General features: G+C 41.0%; 3 protein-coding genes across 4 annotated transcripts; 1 reads left to right on the top strand and 2 right to left on the bottom strand.

Moving 5' to 3' along the window:
- The first annotated feature begins 597 nt into the window (after window positions 1-597).
- On the top strand, window positions 598-5,574 carry dnajb13 (DnaJ heat shock protein family (Hsp40) member B13). Its single transcript, XM_026182817.1, has 8 exons — window positions 598-878; window positions 965-1,068; window positions 3,209-3,370; window positions 3,465-3,613; window positions 3,809-3,922; window positions 4,709-4,822; window positions 4,901-4,977; window positions 5,319-5,574. The coding sequence occupies exons 1-8, from the start codon at window positions 811-813 to the stop codon at window positions 5,476-5,478; spliced, it is 948 nt and encodes a 315-aa protein (XP_026038602.1). The 5' UTR covers window positions 598-810; the 3' UTR covers window positions 5,479-5,574.
- On the bottom strand, window positions 5,575-7,963 carry LOC113031003 (mitochondrial uncoupling protein 2-like). Of its 2 annotated transcripts, none has more exons than XM_026182819.1 (8): window positions 7,796-7,963; window positions 7,511-7,651; window positions 6,940-7,138; window positions 6,648-6,864; window positions 6,356-6,553; window positions 6,170-6,271; window positions 5,910-6,090; window positions 5,575-5,818 (listed from the first exon to the last, which is right to left on the bottom strand). In XM_026182819.1, the coding sequence occupies exons 3-8, from the start codon at window positions 7,063-7,065 to the stop codon at window positions 5,704-5,706; spliced, it is 939 nt and encodes a 312-aa protein (XP_026038604.1). In that variant the 5' UTR covers window positions 7,066-7,138; window positions 7,511-7,651; window positions 7,796-7,963; the 3' UTR covers window positions 5,575-5,703. The 2 variants fall into 2 exon arrangements, with proteins under 2 accessions (XP_026038604.1, XP_026038605.1); XM_026182820.1 differs by having other exon boundaries at window positions 6,952-7,138.
- Window positions 7,964-9,472: 1,509 nt separating this feature from the next.
- LOC113030915 (mitochondrial uncoupling protein 2-like) lies at window positions 9,473-12,413 on the bottom strand. The gene is made up of 8 exons (XM_026182710.1): window positions 12,229-12,413; window positions 11,917-12,048; window positions 11,501-11,639; window positions 11,207-11,414; window positions 10,932-11,129; window positions 10,744-10,845; window positions 10,471-10,651; window positions 9,473-10,376 (listed from the first exon to the last, which is right to left on the bottom strand). Exons 3-8 carry the CDS (start codon window positions 11,624-11,626, stop codon window positions 10,262-10,264), a joined length of 930 nt encoding a protein of 309 aa, XP_026038495.1. The 5' UTR covers window positions 11,627-11,639; window positions 11,917-12,048; window positions 12,229-12,413; the 3' UTR covers window positions 9,473-10,261.
- Between the last annotated feature and the right edge of the window lie 1,336 nt (window positions 12,414-13,749).

Here is a 13,749-nt window from a genome sequence, read left to right as displayed (position 1 = left end):
TCAGTGTTCAAATCACATTTAACTTTTTGATTTTATACATACAGGTTTGATGTCCAATAATATTACAGTTAATTTACATAAAATCTCAAAATGACTGTCGAGGTACAAAATAACCAAGGTGCTTCAAAAATTTACAAATAGACAAGATCACGGTATGCTGAAGCTACAGTAACTGGCCTGACTCATTACCTACTGTTTGTTCTGCAAGTCCACAGAAGAAATAATGCAGTGGTGGCCCCCAAACACGAGACATGCCAGCAATCTTTTTTTTCTTTTTTCTTTTTTTAACTTTATTTAACAAACAATGAGTATACACATGCCAGCAATCCGCTATGCAAAATGTCAAGTGACCCTATCTACCTGACCTAGTTGGGATCTAGCATTGAGTGATTATCAGATTGTTGCACAGCTATTCATTAATATCGTGGTCATCTGCATATGATTCTAGGCTATATTACAAAGCAGACAATAACTACTACGCGGAGACATTAAATAATGACACACTATAAAAGCTTTCGAAAGAGGTCAGTAATAATTACTTCACTGCGAAGTAGCAACTCCCGTCAACGTTTATTACTTCTAAATTTCTTCTTATTTATTTGAAGACGAGCAGTCTTCTCTGGACTGCAGTCTGTTTCTTGTTCTTTCTTTCAATAGTTTATTTTAAATTAATGTCCGCGAGTGTTTGCAATTCTCGCGAGAGTCTCCCAGCAGCCGTTTCCGTGGAAACCAATTCACGCACCCGCACTCTGTGTTTTAGCTGGATATTTCTTTGATGTTTAAATGTGGTTTTAAATACTTAGTTTCACAATGAGTAATGATTACTACGAGACTTTGGAAATAAATAGAAACGCAACAGATGCAGACATCAAAAAGGCGTAAGTCATTTAATACATATGAAACTCACATGCTTAATAATGAGGCTTGTTCTGTTATTCCTCAGTTATTTCTTTCTCTTTCTTAGATATCGACGCCTTGCACTGAAGTTTCATCCGAAAAGAAACAGAGAGCCTGGAAGCTCCCAGAAATTTACCCAGTTGGGTGAAGCCTATGATGTTTTAAGCGACCGTAAGTGGAAGAATATCGAGACTGAAGTGTGTTTTATTTTGGAAACCGCACGGATAAAAACAATAAGGGGACACTCGATGATCACAGTCTAAGGAAAAGTCAGTTAATCGTACTGAATCCATTTCAGCTGCTTTGGTGCAAATGAAAGTGGTCGTTCCTTATCCCTCGTGATTCAGTTCATTCTAGCTTTGCTTTTTGTGACTTTACTTTTCAATTCTGGTGGAATGACATGGTACCTGCAGCCTATTCACGTTGCAAAGATAGTCAGTGCACAGCTGCTCCAGGACTGCAAATCAGGAAGAGCCGATGTAAGAAGGTGTATCTGTCAGCAGTGTCAAGAGTGTGGAGCTGCTAAGAGCTGGGCAGTTAGGGGCATCACCACAGCATCAGTACCCATGTCTGTTCCTTTGTATAAAAAGGGACAGGAGGAACATTTCCAGTGCTCTCGAAAATTACCTCAAGAAGGCAACAGATGTGTCTGTTTCTTGGCAAACTCTTTTATCACCTACCTAACAGCACGTGGAGGTCTGTGGAACCCTCCAAATCTGTCATGCGGAAGGATCAGGCAGACAGCCTAACATTCACCAGTGTCTCAAGACCCTTTCATGTGTGTCACATGTCCTCACTGCTTGTGTGTGTCTCTCCTGTGTGAAGAGAACTGAGCTCGACTACCTGTGCAACCTGCATGGGCTGCATGTATGTCTCACTGACAAACAGCAAAAACAGTCAGGTTTTTGGGTGGGGTTGTCTCGTTGATGCCTCTCCAGCGTTACTTTCATTTGAACCAAAGTAAGCGAAACGGATTCAGACGGGTTCATGTTTCCCAACTGAACAGACTGATATCTCTGAAGTTTAACTGATATACTGTGATGATCTATTATTATTCTTTTTTTAAGCAGCACAAATCAATTGAATTATCAAAGGAAGGTGTACAACATTCCCGCGATAAGTGATTTTGCATTCGGTTGCAACCAGCAACCTTCCTGTTCTATGTAGATAAAACCAGAATATAGCCACCTGGGAGCCGGTTGAGTCAGTTATTTGACATTCTCTCAGAGAGTGATTGCAGTCAGACTGAGATTGTTTGCTGAAAAGTTGCCTCCTCTCAGGTGACCTCTGCAACTGCCATCCAATCAAAATTGACCATTTGTGTTCGAGACCCTCACGTTCTGGGCAACTGTTTCGTCAGTTGCAGAATGTGAAAAAATTCAATTCTATGAGCAGGCAGTCACTGATTCTTAAAAAAATATTTTGTAGCTGCAAGGAGGTTGCTGTCCTGTTTTTACTTATGAGCCATAAGCTCGCTCTTAATTAGCATGTAACTTTGTCAAGCTAAGTGTGTCCAGTCCTGGGTGGTTTGTCAGTGGAGCTGATTTTACATTCAATTCAATTCAATTGAATTTATACAGGGCCAAATCACAACAACAGTCGCCTCAAGGCGCTTTATATTGTAAGGTAGACCTACAATAATACATACAGAGAAAAACCCAACGATAACATGACCCCCTATGAGCAAGCATTTTGGCGACAGTGGGAAGGAAAAACTCCCTTTTAAAAGGAAGAAACCTCCGGCAGAACCAGGCTCAGGGAGGGGCGGGGCCATCTGCTGCGACCAGTTGGGGTGAGAGAAGGAAGACAGGATAAAAGACAATGAGATACATAAAATCATCTCAATATAAGATGAGTCCTACTGTTCATAGTACTCCCTGAGTATTTGTATTTCTTTATAAAATATTGATATTTGGTGACTCTCTATCGATACAATATCACCACGCAAAGTATCGTAATGTATTGTATCTACCCTCCCACTCACGGTTTCAAACAATGCAATAGATGAACGCACAGCTACAACTCAGTTTAAAATTGGTTATATTATAAGCAATACTAACATTTTTGTAAAAGGAGAAGTGGAAATAACTGCAGATTTGTATTTAAAGCTTTTTGTTTAAAAAAAAACATTTAGCAGGAAACTGTTATAAGGATCAGAAATAGAAAGCTTTTTTTAAATACCAGTTAATATTAAAATAGTAATACAGGCTTATATACAGTGAAGTGTATTTTGGTCTGAGGAAAGGCTGTATTTATTGTATGCAGAATGTACCATATGTGTGTGAATCAAAGCCAATTTTCTGTGTGAAAGCTCGAAAAAAGGCAACTTACGACAAGTTTGGAGAGGAGGGCCTGAGAGGTGGTATTCCACTTGAGTTTGCCAGCAATGGAACTTGGTCATCAAAATACGTCTACCATGGGAATCCTGACCAGACATTCAAACAGTTTTTTGGGGGTGACAACCCATTTGCAGGTGAGAAAAAAACATAATCAAAGCCCGACAGTGAATGTGCGTTTTCGATTTTAATCCTTTAATCCCCCTTCTTTTTTTTCTTTTTTTTTACTAGACTTCTACACAAATGATGTGCCGCTTCAGTTCGGTGGCCTGCAGCCACAAGTGGCGAAAACGCAAGATTCCCCAATAGAGAGAGACCTTCATTTGTGCCTGGACGATCTCTTCCATGGATGCACAAAAAAGATCAAGATATCTCGCAGAGTAAGACATGTTTATATTTTCTCCCTCCCGTGGCTTTTGTTGGATTCACTCATCTATAAGACTGCAAGCTCCTCATGGGGTTTAGAGCTAACTAAACAACAGCATTAAAAAAAAAAAAAAAAAACGCCATCACAAAGACATACTACAGCACTGATTTTGCCTAATATATTGTGCGATGCTTTATTTATTTTACAGGTCATGAATGACGATGGATGCACATCCAGTATCAAAGACAAGATTCTGAGTATAGATGTCAAGCCTGGATGGAACGAAGGCACAAGAATTACTTTCCCCAAAGAGGGAGATCAGGTAATTAACCAGCCTACACATCATTTTAAAATGGGGGGTTTGAAAGTGAGCTCATGAGTTGGTATAGTGTATTATTTTTATCCTTTTATACATAAATATTTCCTACAGCCTGAGTTGGGTTCGTGGCTCCGATGCCATTTCCGAGCTATATGGCTGCTATAACCCAGAAATGTATTTTTTGCTGTAATCAATCCTAGGCTTCAGTGTGCAGTTAGCTTTAAAGGGAAATTTAGCAGGTTGCCATTGTTATTGTGGTATATACATTACTGCAGTGCAGCAATTAGTGAAAAGATAGTAGAGGTAAGCATTAAAAAGGCTGAATGCGACAAAGGAGAGGGGAATTTTTAACAAATTATAATTTATTGTACTCCTTTTTCTGCTATTGCAAGTATAACTGATGACTAACTACTTGTGAAGGTTCTCCTAAAATTGGCACTTTGCATAGACTGCACACAAGTACGTTGTTCCTGCAGATCTTTTATAGGTTCACTGAAATGGAACACGCTTACTACCAAAAGTAAGCATGTTCGGTTTTAACACCCAATTACAATAAGCAAAAGGCATTTTGCTTATTGTACTCTGGGCAATTTTAGCCAAAAGAAATTATGCGCTCAAAGCTATTCTTCTTATTACTCTGTTTTTTTATTATGATGATGTGTACTGACTGTACCACTGCCTTGTTTGTGTATATTCTTTCCTTTACCCAGGGAGGGAATGTATAAAGAACTGTCTGTAAAGACTGCTGCATGGTAATCTTTTTATTTTGTTTTGCTGTTTTACCTTCAGGGACCAAACAGCATTCCTGCAGATATTGTGTTTATTGTGCGACAGAAGACTCATCCTCTGTTTGTGAGACATAACAATGACCTCATCTACAAAGCAAAGATTACTCTGGAGATGGTGAGTCATGTCATGGATTGATTATTGGCCATGCAAAAAGGTTTCTTTGAAGCTGTAAGCTGATTCCCTTGTTCGCAGGCTTTAACTGGCTTCTCTGTGGACGTGCAGACACTAGATGGCAGGCTGCTCTCTGTTCTTATCAATGACATTGTCCAGTAAGTGCTTTCAGTCACTGTCTTGAAAAACAGTTTTTCCCAGTCTGGTTGTTTTTACATTTATGTAGTGCCAGAGTGCAAAAACAGTCGCGTCAAAGTGCTTCGTATTGTAAGGAAATACAACCCCCCCCCCAAAAGAAAAAAAGCAGAGAAAACTCCAACAATTATATGATCACCTATGAGCAAATACTTGGCGACAGTGGGAATGAAAAACTCCCTTATAACAGGAAGAAATGTCCAGCATAACCATCTGCTATAACACTTAATGATTATTGTGTTTTTATTTTGTGCATTACTGCATTAAGTTTCCGCTCTCTGATTTGTTTGTCATGTCATATCAGCCCTAGATACCAAAAAGTCTTGTCCGGAGAAGGAATGCCGCTGTCCAAGAATCCTTCCCAGAGAGGAAACCTCATAATTACTTTTGACCTTAAGTTCCCCGAGACGCTTTCTACTGAGAGGAAGTATCTGATCAAGCAAGCTCTGTCTTTTAAAGATTAATCACATTCCAAATACATGTGTAATCAGAATGATTGATTGGACTGTTCATGTGGCTACATGTCTGTCAGGAGAGAGCAATACTGATACATTTGCAAATCGTGTCTTTCTGTTTTTATTTGCACTTTGCACTCTGTCAGAATATTTCTGTAAACACGCTGGAAGATAACAAAAATGAAAGACAATGTGAGTGTGGTCGAACACGAGCCCATCGAGAGACAGTAGAGATTACAGATAAGCTTTGCAGCTGTGATTCGCTGCCATCATTGCTCGTTTCAGCTGCTCGTACGTCACAAACATGACCACGTTCCAGGACCCCAGGCGTAAGAAAGACGGGATAAACCTTAAGAAAATGGAAATGGAGGCAAAAACATTTTTGGTTTCGTTTCATTCACATTAAGAGTTGTCAAATGAATGTGGAATCACTGGGTTACCCTTTGTAAAAAGCACGCGGGCCTTCATTGGTCATCATGGCAGCAGCACAGTTGAGAACGCTGCTGTACTGGCCAAGAGCAGAGTTCATGTATCTTGTCTTGACCACATCAACAGGGGAGGCGATCACTGTTGTGCACAACCCCGCACCAAAGGCTGATGCAAAATGGCAGGGCAGATTATCTGTGGAGTGCACAGAACCCAGGGCTGAGTGCTATATCATACACATGCGTGATGTTGCTGTGAAGCCACTGTGTTGTACCTGTCAGCTGCGTGGACCTAAGGAGCATATCCTTGATGAAGTCATAGGTCACCAGTTCTGTGCAGTTAACAATAGCGTTACGTGCAATGTTTGGAGCTGTGCCTGTGTGACATCGAAAACAAAGATGCATCATAAGAAATGAAGCAGCAGCCTTTTAAAAACACGCATTTTGGAAGCTTGAGCTACCTTTCCACAGACCACAAATGCCTTCCTCCTTGGCAATTGTCTTGTAAGCATCCACTGTGCTACAGTAGCGCCTGGCACGGCCAAGACATCTGGCCTGTGCCTGGAAGCGAACTTTCACCACGTCTGTGGGCTGAGCAATGGCAACCGCCAAGGCACCTGTGGTAGATCCAGCCAGCAGCCGACTCCCAATGCCCACATCTAAACCAGGGAAGAGAGAGATGTCAGTTGAGACTGGTCAAAATTTCCCCTCAACCAAATAAACAACTGTCAGAATCCAATCACAGATGCTCACGGTCAGAGCCTTTAGTGTAGAACTGTTTAACAGAGTCGTAGAGACCAATTCGGACAGACGCAAAGCTCATCTGCCTCTGGAGTCCTGCCACCAGCCCACTGTAAAGACTCAGAGGACCCTCAGTACGCACCATGGTGGCGATGGTGCCGAACACCCCTCGATACTTCACCGTAGAGCCGCTCCCTGTAGCAGCAGAGCCTCTGGTCTCTCCTTGGATCTGTGCAATGAAAGTTCAGGCTACTAAGGTTACAAGAATTGGCTTTGTGTTTGTTACACAAGAATACTTTAATACCTGCAGTCGCACTTTGGCTGTGTCTAAGGGAAAGGTGAGCAGGTCAGCGATGCAGGCTGCAGTTCCTGCTCCCACAAACTTTACAGCTGCCGAAGGTGGCACATCTGCAGGCCTGAATCCAACCATTTTCCACAGTGTTTTTCAAAAACACAAGCGTTGTATTTGTGAACGTGAACACGACAAGATGTTCCTGCAAAATCTGACAGAAACAAATTTCACAAACACACTGCATTCAGAGACAAATGTTTTTTATTTAAAACTGCATCTGTAAATTTGACACATGAGAGTTACATCCCATCAGGAAGACAAGTGTTGCTTATTTTATGGATCTGCTTTACACGCTTGATCCTGGCTTCTTTTACTCACTATGCTAGTAATGCCTCCAGCTGGTGTGTGCCATAAGCTCATTTAACACCTCTATTCAGCAAAAGCAGCACCCCCCCACCCCCCCCCCACCCCAAGTACAGGCTTTAATGAGACTGCTGTTCATTATGTTCTGTGTACTTGCATGGGTTTAAAAAAGAAGCAATGCAATTTTAATGAAATCAAATTTTAAGTCATTAAGTCTTACCTTTATAGGAGCAGTTTGGGACAGGATCAGGATTCTCTAAAGGCGTCCCTCTGGCTGAACTTTGTCCCAGCTATGAACAACTTTTCTTGTTTTTCCATAGATTTTTTAACAGCAATGAGGCGTATAATCATACTCCAAATCCTGCATAAGAGTCATTTTAAAATCAACATAGCAATCCAACAAAGCTTTATTAATTAATAATATTAACAGGAAAGTAAACAGTAAAAGTAAAAAGGTAAAATTTGCCTGTATTGTGATATGATTTGTAGAGTTGAAAAGCCTTACCAAGGGACAATAACCAAACCTCTCGTCGAATCTCAGACAATAAGTGGAACAGATGCAGGAGCGGGGAAGAGGTCGGCCTCTTTAAATACTGCCCATGATGCTGTTACATCATAGCATGGCATGTGTTACATGGTGGGGTCCCACCCCAAATATGTGGGCCGACTGTAAACCTGCATTTGTCACGTGTGGGAATGTGTGTAGTTTAGAGCACGCCTTCCTTTTGTCTTCTTGACTCCACAATCAAATGTATCATGTCCCCAAACCCACATTAATGCACAAACATTAATTAAATCTTATTCCATAAAATCAATGTTTTATCTTATATTTTAATCAAGCCAGTAATTTCTTTAGGTGGTCTGTGCAGCAAAGACTTGTAAAGTAAATGCTGAGTCATGATGAAAGTACAAGAAGCCGCGCGCATGTACACTGCACCCCAAATTGTAGCCAGATGTTCAAACCGATAATTGTGCAGCTTTTCGTTAAAACGTGTTTCGTAACTTGTTGTTCCTGCATTTAGTAGTGAGCTGGAAGGTTGAAACACGCAGTTAGTCGTCATACAGTATTGTTTGTTTAAATGGCAGAACTGCAATCCAGCTATGCCACTGTAGGGGACTCCAAAAAAGTGCAGCGTTGTATTTTTAGTGCCATGTTGGCAAATGTTATGAGTCAGTGCATGGGTGCATGTTGTCCTCCATATGTAGTGGTATGGTAGCGCTATCTTTCCATATCTGACTGACCCAGTTATGGGACTGCAGCAGCTGAACCAGGTGTTTGGATCACAGAGATTCATCATGAACTGTCATAAAAATATAAAATGTGAAGAGATTTTTTTTTTCACATTTATCCTAAAAGGTTTAAATGCTCATTTGTGCTATTGTTAGCTTAGATGATCTCAATAATAAGTGCAGTTTATTTTTCCTGATGATTATCCTGGGACAAATTATGGAAAAAAGAGGTGATGGATAACTGGTTACTATATAAACAGTATATTTATACTGTCGATTCCCAGTATATATATTTTATACATCAACCAGTTGTCCATCAATTATATAGTAACTTATCCATACCCCCATATCTGTACTATGTGTGAGATAATATGTCAGTGATCCAAGTGTTCTTCAGAGTGATGGCCTGTGCAAAGAAACTGCACAGATATCGTACCTGGTAAGATCTTTTTCAGAGACCTATGGAAATGATACAGCACTCAAAGAATTATGGAGTTGGAAATGTAATTCATAAATGAAAAAAAAAACATATTTTAGGTTTAAACTGGTGGTTCTGTGCCAAAAGAAATGCTGGGAGGTGTTTTATGACAGCCTGTTTCATGATTTGTTTGTTGTAACAATTCATTTTTATTTGTATCGCCCAGTAGCACATATCATGTTCAAAGGGCCTCACAGGCATAGAAATATATTAAGAAACAAGGTCACTTCCATGTTAAACAAATAAGCAACCCATCAGAAATACATACATGCAAAAAAATCCATGAGTGAAAAGAATTATATAGTAACATATGAACTCTGGGACGTAACAGAAGCAGAAGGCCAACATGATACTGATGAAGAAGACATGCATATGGTCCGTATTACCATGTGTAGGTACATCTCTGTAAATGTGGCTGAACTCCGGAGGCACATTTCAGGAGTATTATTATTAAGTGGAAGCACTAATAAATGCTCGATTTTAAAAAAGGAGGTATATTTTTAAGAGATCAGCAGCATTTGCTTACCTAAAATTCTGAGGCTTTTCCAGAAGATTTTAGGAAATCCGCATTCCCAATTTCTCCCTGTGAGGAGTGTTGTATATCTAACAGGTTAGGAGTGGGAGTCGGGATGTGAAGTGACATTCAGAATAAAGTTACAAAGCAACACTGGCATTCAATAGCATACAAAAGGATGGGCGAAATTACAATTTTTCACTAATTAAAGTACTTTATTTCACAAAATACACATGACTCATCGACCAGCAACAAATCATACATACTTTTCACATCTAGTGGCAAATACATTAAACTACAACTACAAAAGGTAAACAGTGTAAACAATCCAGAAAGACATATTGTGGTCATTTTAAGGTATGTAATGTTGGACATAAACTGTCTTCTGCTTTCATGGAAAGCCTAAAGGAAGTAAAAACTAACTTTACAGCCTAACATTATTCACATGATTATTTCATTTAAACATAGAAGTTTACACCAGAAGGAGCTTCTTGTAATGGAATTTCTGACCATTAAAATGCGTGAAGCCTCTGTAAGGTCTACCCTTTAAATTATTTTAAATATTGCAACAATGCCCCTGAAGTCTTCCTGCTCAAACTCTTTCTAATGTCAACTCTTGTGTTTTCATGCTCCTGTATTTTCAGGTCTCCAACCAAGAGTCGTCAGTAGTCACCCCTGCACTGTGGTGTGCGTTAGGCTGTTGTGTTTTGCGGTCCTGAGTTGAAAAAGACAAGTCTGACTAGTTGCGGTCAGAACGGAGACTCCCAGTACTGCTGTGTCCTGCTCATGCCTTTTTTAATTTGCTCATAGGTGACAAACATCACAATGTTCCAGGAGCCGAGTCGCAGGAAAGAAGGCATGAACCTAAAGAAGAGGAAAAAAAGACAAGTGAAGAATTATTCAAAAGGACTTTTGTAGCATCTCTGCTTGCCTCGTGGTCATGTTAGAGTGTGTTTACCCTTTATAGAAAGCCGTGGATCCTTCGTTTCTTAGCATTGTGAAGGCACAGTTGAGAGCGCTGCTGTACTGGCCGTGTCCTGAGTTCATGAAACGTGTTTTAACTACATCCACAGGAGAAGCCACAACTGTGGTGCAGAAGCCTGCGCTGAAGGCGGCCGTGAAGTGGCACGGCAGGTTGTCTGTGGGAGGACAGAAGTTTAGTCACAACTTTCACGTTAATTAGACAGACGTTTGAGGGATGTTTGTCTGTATCTTTCATTCATGGCCTCACCTGTCATTAGGTTGTACTTCAGGATGAGTTCTTTGATCATGTCGTAGGTCACCAGCTCTGCGCAGTTTACGATGGCGTTACGAGTGATGTTTGGCATGCATCCTGGAACACAAAAGAGGATCGTAACTGTCAGAACAGCCGAGGGCATTTTCATATAAAGATGAATGACTTGAATGTAAAGCAGGTACCTCTCCACAGGCCACGTACACCCTCATCTCGGGCAATCGTCTTGTAGGCATCTATTGTGCCGTTGTATCTCCTCTCGCCGTCAGCCAGTCGGACCTGGGCTTGAAAACGCACCTTTACCACATCTGTTGGCTGTGCAAAAGCCACAGCCATTGCCCCGGTGGTGCAGCCCGCCATGAGCCGAGTAACGATCCCTGCACCTGTGTGCCATACGTATGTTGGTCACGAAGAAACAGTGCAATAGAAGCAGACTTGTTGCTCGCTCACTGATACTCACTCTCGGTGCCTCGGGTGTAGAATTGCTTCATGGAGTCGTAAAGGCCGATACGGACAGAAGCGAAGCTCATCTGTCTCTGCAGGCCTGCCACCAGTCCATTGTACAGACTCCTGGCCCCCTCTGTGCGCACCATGGTGGTGATGGTGCCAAACACGCCCCGATACTTCAGTGCACCAACTCCTTCGGCTATCTGAGACTCTCCCTGAAGCTGCACGACATGATGCAAATAAAAGAGGATTTAATATGACATCTATCATAAGGTTAAAGGCATCGGGTTAACACTGTTTGTCTAACCTGCAGTCTGACTTTGGCGGTATCCAGTGGAAAGGTGACAAGGTCGGCAATGCAGGCTGCCGTGCCTGCTCCGAAGAACTTAACTGCCGCAGAGGGCATCACATCTTTGGGTTTCATGCCAACCATTGCTGCGCCTCAGCTGAGGACATGAATGGAAAGATATGCTCTTACGATCCAAAGACCTTTGGTTGTGTAACACAAAGCACCAAAGAACATCGCTGCCTGGACAACCAAATATGGGATATAAGCGTGTAAAGTAAAAATAGACTACATGCATAACTGCTGATATTTTCTTATATTACACCACTTTTGTTCGATCTGTTTAAAATGACTAACTGTGACAAACCTGGGTGTATTTAGTGCGCTGGATGTGCTGGAAATATTTTCATGCTGTTCATGCTGAAAGTCATACAAACCTGTGAGTAAGGATTATGACAAGTTTCAGGTTTTCTCAAGAAACAAGCTAGTCTTTCGAGGTGCTTCTGTTGTGGAAATGCCTCGGGCCATAAACTCTCCTCGAAATGAGCCAGTGAGCATACCACCACTTGCTGCAAAAACAACCATATAGCACAACTCAGCAAATCATCATTCACTCAGTTTTAGCTGAAAGCGACCCACAGCTTGAAGCAAATATAACTGATATTTTCAATTAACTGCCAATAAAAATTTACAGAGTTAAAAAAAATCACAGCTATGTTGATATGCAAGGTTGTTGTTTGTTTTTTTACCTTAATAGTTTTCCAAGTAAATTATAATCCAATTAACAGGAAAAATGTATACAGTCCTCTTTGATAGTTAATCCTATACGTTTTCTCGTCTCCTGTGTGCCTACTGTTCCAGTATGGAAGAAGCCTCCCCAAATTTATAGGAAGCTTTTCCACGTAACTACATGCGCTGTAGCCAAACACGTTGTACACCTGTCATGAGAATATCATGTTTATCAGTCTGTGAGCCTGAGCCAGATATCTGAGCTCTTGTTGATCTCTTCCTGATGCCGTCATCATGGCAGCCTGGCATGAAATCTCTGAGTACACGTAAACATTCAGGTCTATCTGGAGTCCGTTTACACAGTAAAGAAGTTACTGCTGAAAGTTTCATGGATTTTTTTAAAAACATTGTTTCAGGTTTGGAATCCAGAGTTTGATATTTGTGTGAAATTTCAGCTTTTCTTCCCCAGATACCAGCTCACATTACTCTGCTGACATCACAGGGTATTTTTCTATTGGTTGGTTACATGCAGCCAATCAGACTGGAAGGCTTGTCTGGATTCATGAGATGTTTGCCTGGGATTTTTGTCTGGCTGGGTAATATTTCCACCGCATTATTTCTTACTGTTTGTGCCCAGGGAACAGAATTAGCTCTAGAAGTTTAGAAGCTTTAGGAATCCCCCACCTCTCCATCCCAGCAAGCGATAAAAAGTTATGAAATTATTCAAGTAAGGAGACCGCCATACTTCGTAGCCAATCCATACCATGGGTCAGTGTGGTTGGGTGCAGAGAGAATCTGAATGCAATCATTTGGGTTGATTTGTAACAGGGACACAAGCTGCTTCCAACAAGAGGAGCAGCTGCCAAATGGAAAGTGTCAGGGGGAGGAGGTGCACTCTTTGTAGGTGGGTGTTGGCTCTCTGTGAGTGCATGCCTCCTTACATATGAGTTTCCATTGCATTCTGGGTCACAGGTCGCCAAGTTTTAATCAAGTCAGAAAGCACAGCCTCATATTCCAAATATCAAAGGATTCACCTGCTGCAACATGTGTCAGGAAGTTGTTCTGTTCCCAAGACGACACTACTAAATTTTGTAACCATACTAGTACTGTGCAAAAGTCTTGAACCTCCCTCGTTTCTTTATATTTTGCTTCCAAGGAGCCAGATAAGATAAGATAAGATAACTCTTTAAGATAAGACCTGGTGCTACTGAGCCATAGTTCTCCAGGCTGCTTTTTTTGCTTATATTCATTCAAGTCTTTTAACCATTTTTAGAAGAATGTTTTTTATTTGTTAAGCCACTTAACACTGACCTGTTAATGAATTAGAAAACACACCCAGCTAAAGCAATTAACACCTAAGACAACTTAGCCAAGAGCCAGTTTTGAATTGCATCATTAGGATCTTTGCTAAGCCTGTCACAAAAAAATTTCTTCTCATTTATTTTGTTGAATCCACAAAATATGCCAAAGATAACACAGTTTGACAGACAGAAAACTGTGTTTTAAAAAAAATAATAACTTGTCCCACGGTGTGAAGGTTT

The sequence above is a fragment of the Astatotilapia calliptera genome, chromosome 10 (assembly GCF_900246225.1).
Source record: "Astatotilapia calliptera chromosome 10, fAstCal1.2, whole genome shotgun sequence".
Taxonomy (NCBI): Eukaryota; Metazoa; Chordata; class Actinopteri; order Cichliformes; family Cichlidae; genus Astatotilapia; species Astatotilapia calliptera.
This window is presented reverse-complemented; position numbering and strand designations above follow the sequence as displayed.

Coding starts and splice junctions, on each gene's coding strand:
- dnajb13 (XM_026182817.1), top strand. CDS start 811: ATGAGTAATGATTACTACGAGACTTTGGAAATAAATAGAAACGCAACA. Junction 3,923..4,708: donor TCCCCAAAGAGGGAGATCAG/GTAATTAACCAG, acceptor TTTTACCTTCAG/GGACCAAACAGCATTCCTGC. Junction 4,823..4,900: donor CAAAGATTACTCTGGAGATG/GTGAGTCATGTC, acceptor CCTTGTTCGCAG/GCTTTAACTGGCTTCTCTGT.
- LOC113031003 (XM_026182819.1), bottom strand. CDS start 7,065: ATGGTTGGATTCAGGCCTGCAGATGTGCCACCTTCGGCAGCTGTAAAG. Junction 6,272..6,355: donor CATTTGTGGTCTGTGGAAAG/GTAGCTCAAGCT, acceptor GATGTCACACAG/GCACAGCTCCAAACATTGCA. Junction 5,819..5,909: donor CCGCGTGCTTTTTACAAAGG/GTAACCCAGTGA, acceptor CATTTTCTTAAG/GTTTATCCCGTCTTTCTTAC.
- LOC113030915 (XM_026182710.1), bottom strand. CDS start 11,626: ATGGTTGGCATGAAACCCAAAGATGTGATGCCCTCTGCGGCAGTTAAG. Junction 11,130..11,206: donor CTACACCCGAGGCACCGAGA/GTGAGTATCAGT, acceptor TATGGCACACAG/GTGCAGGGATCGTTACTCGG. Junction 10,846..10,931: donor TGTACGTGGCCTGTGGAGAG/GTACCTGCTTTA, acceptor TTTGTGTTCCAG/GATGCATGCCAAACATCACT.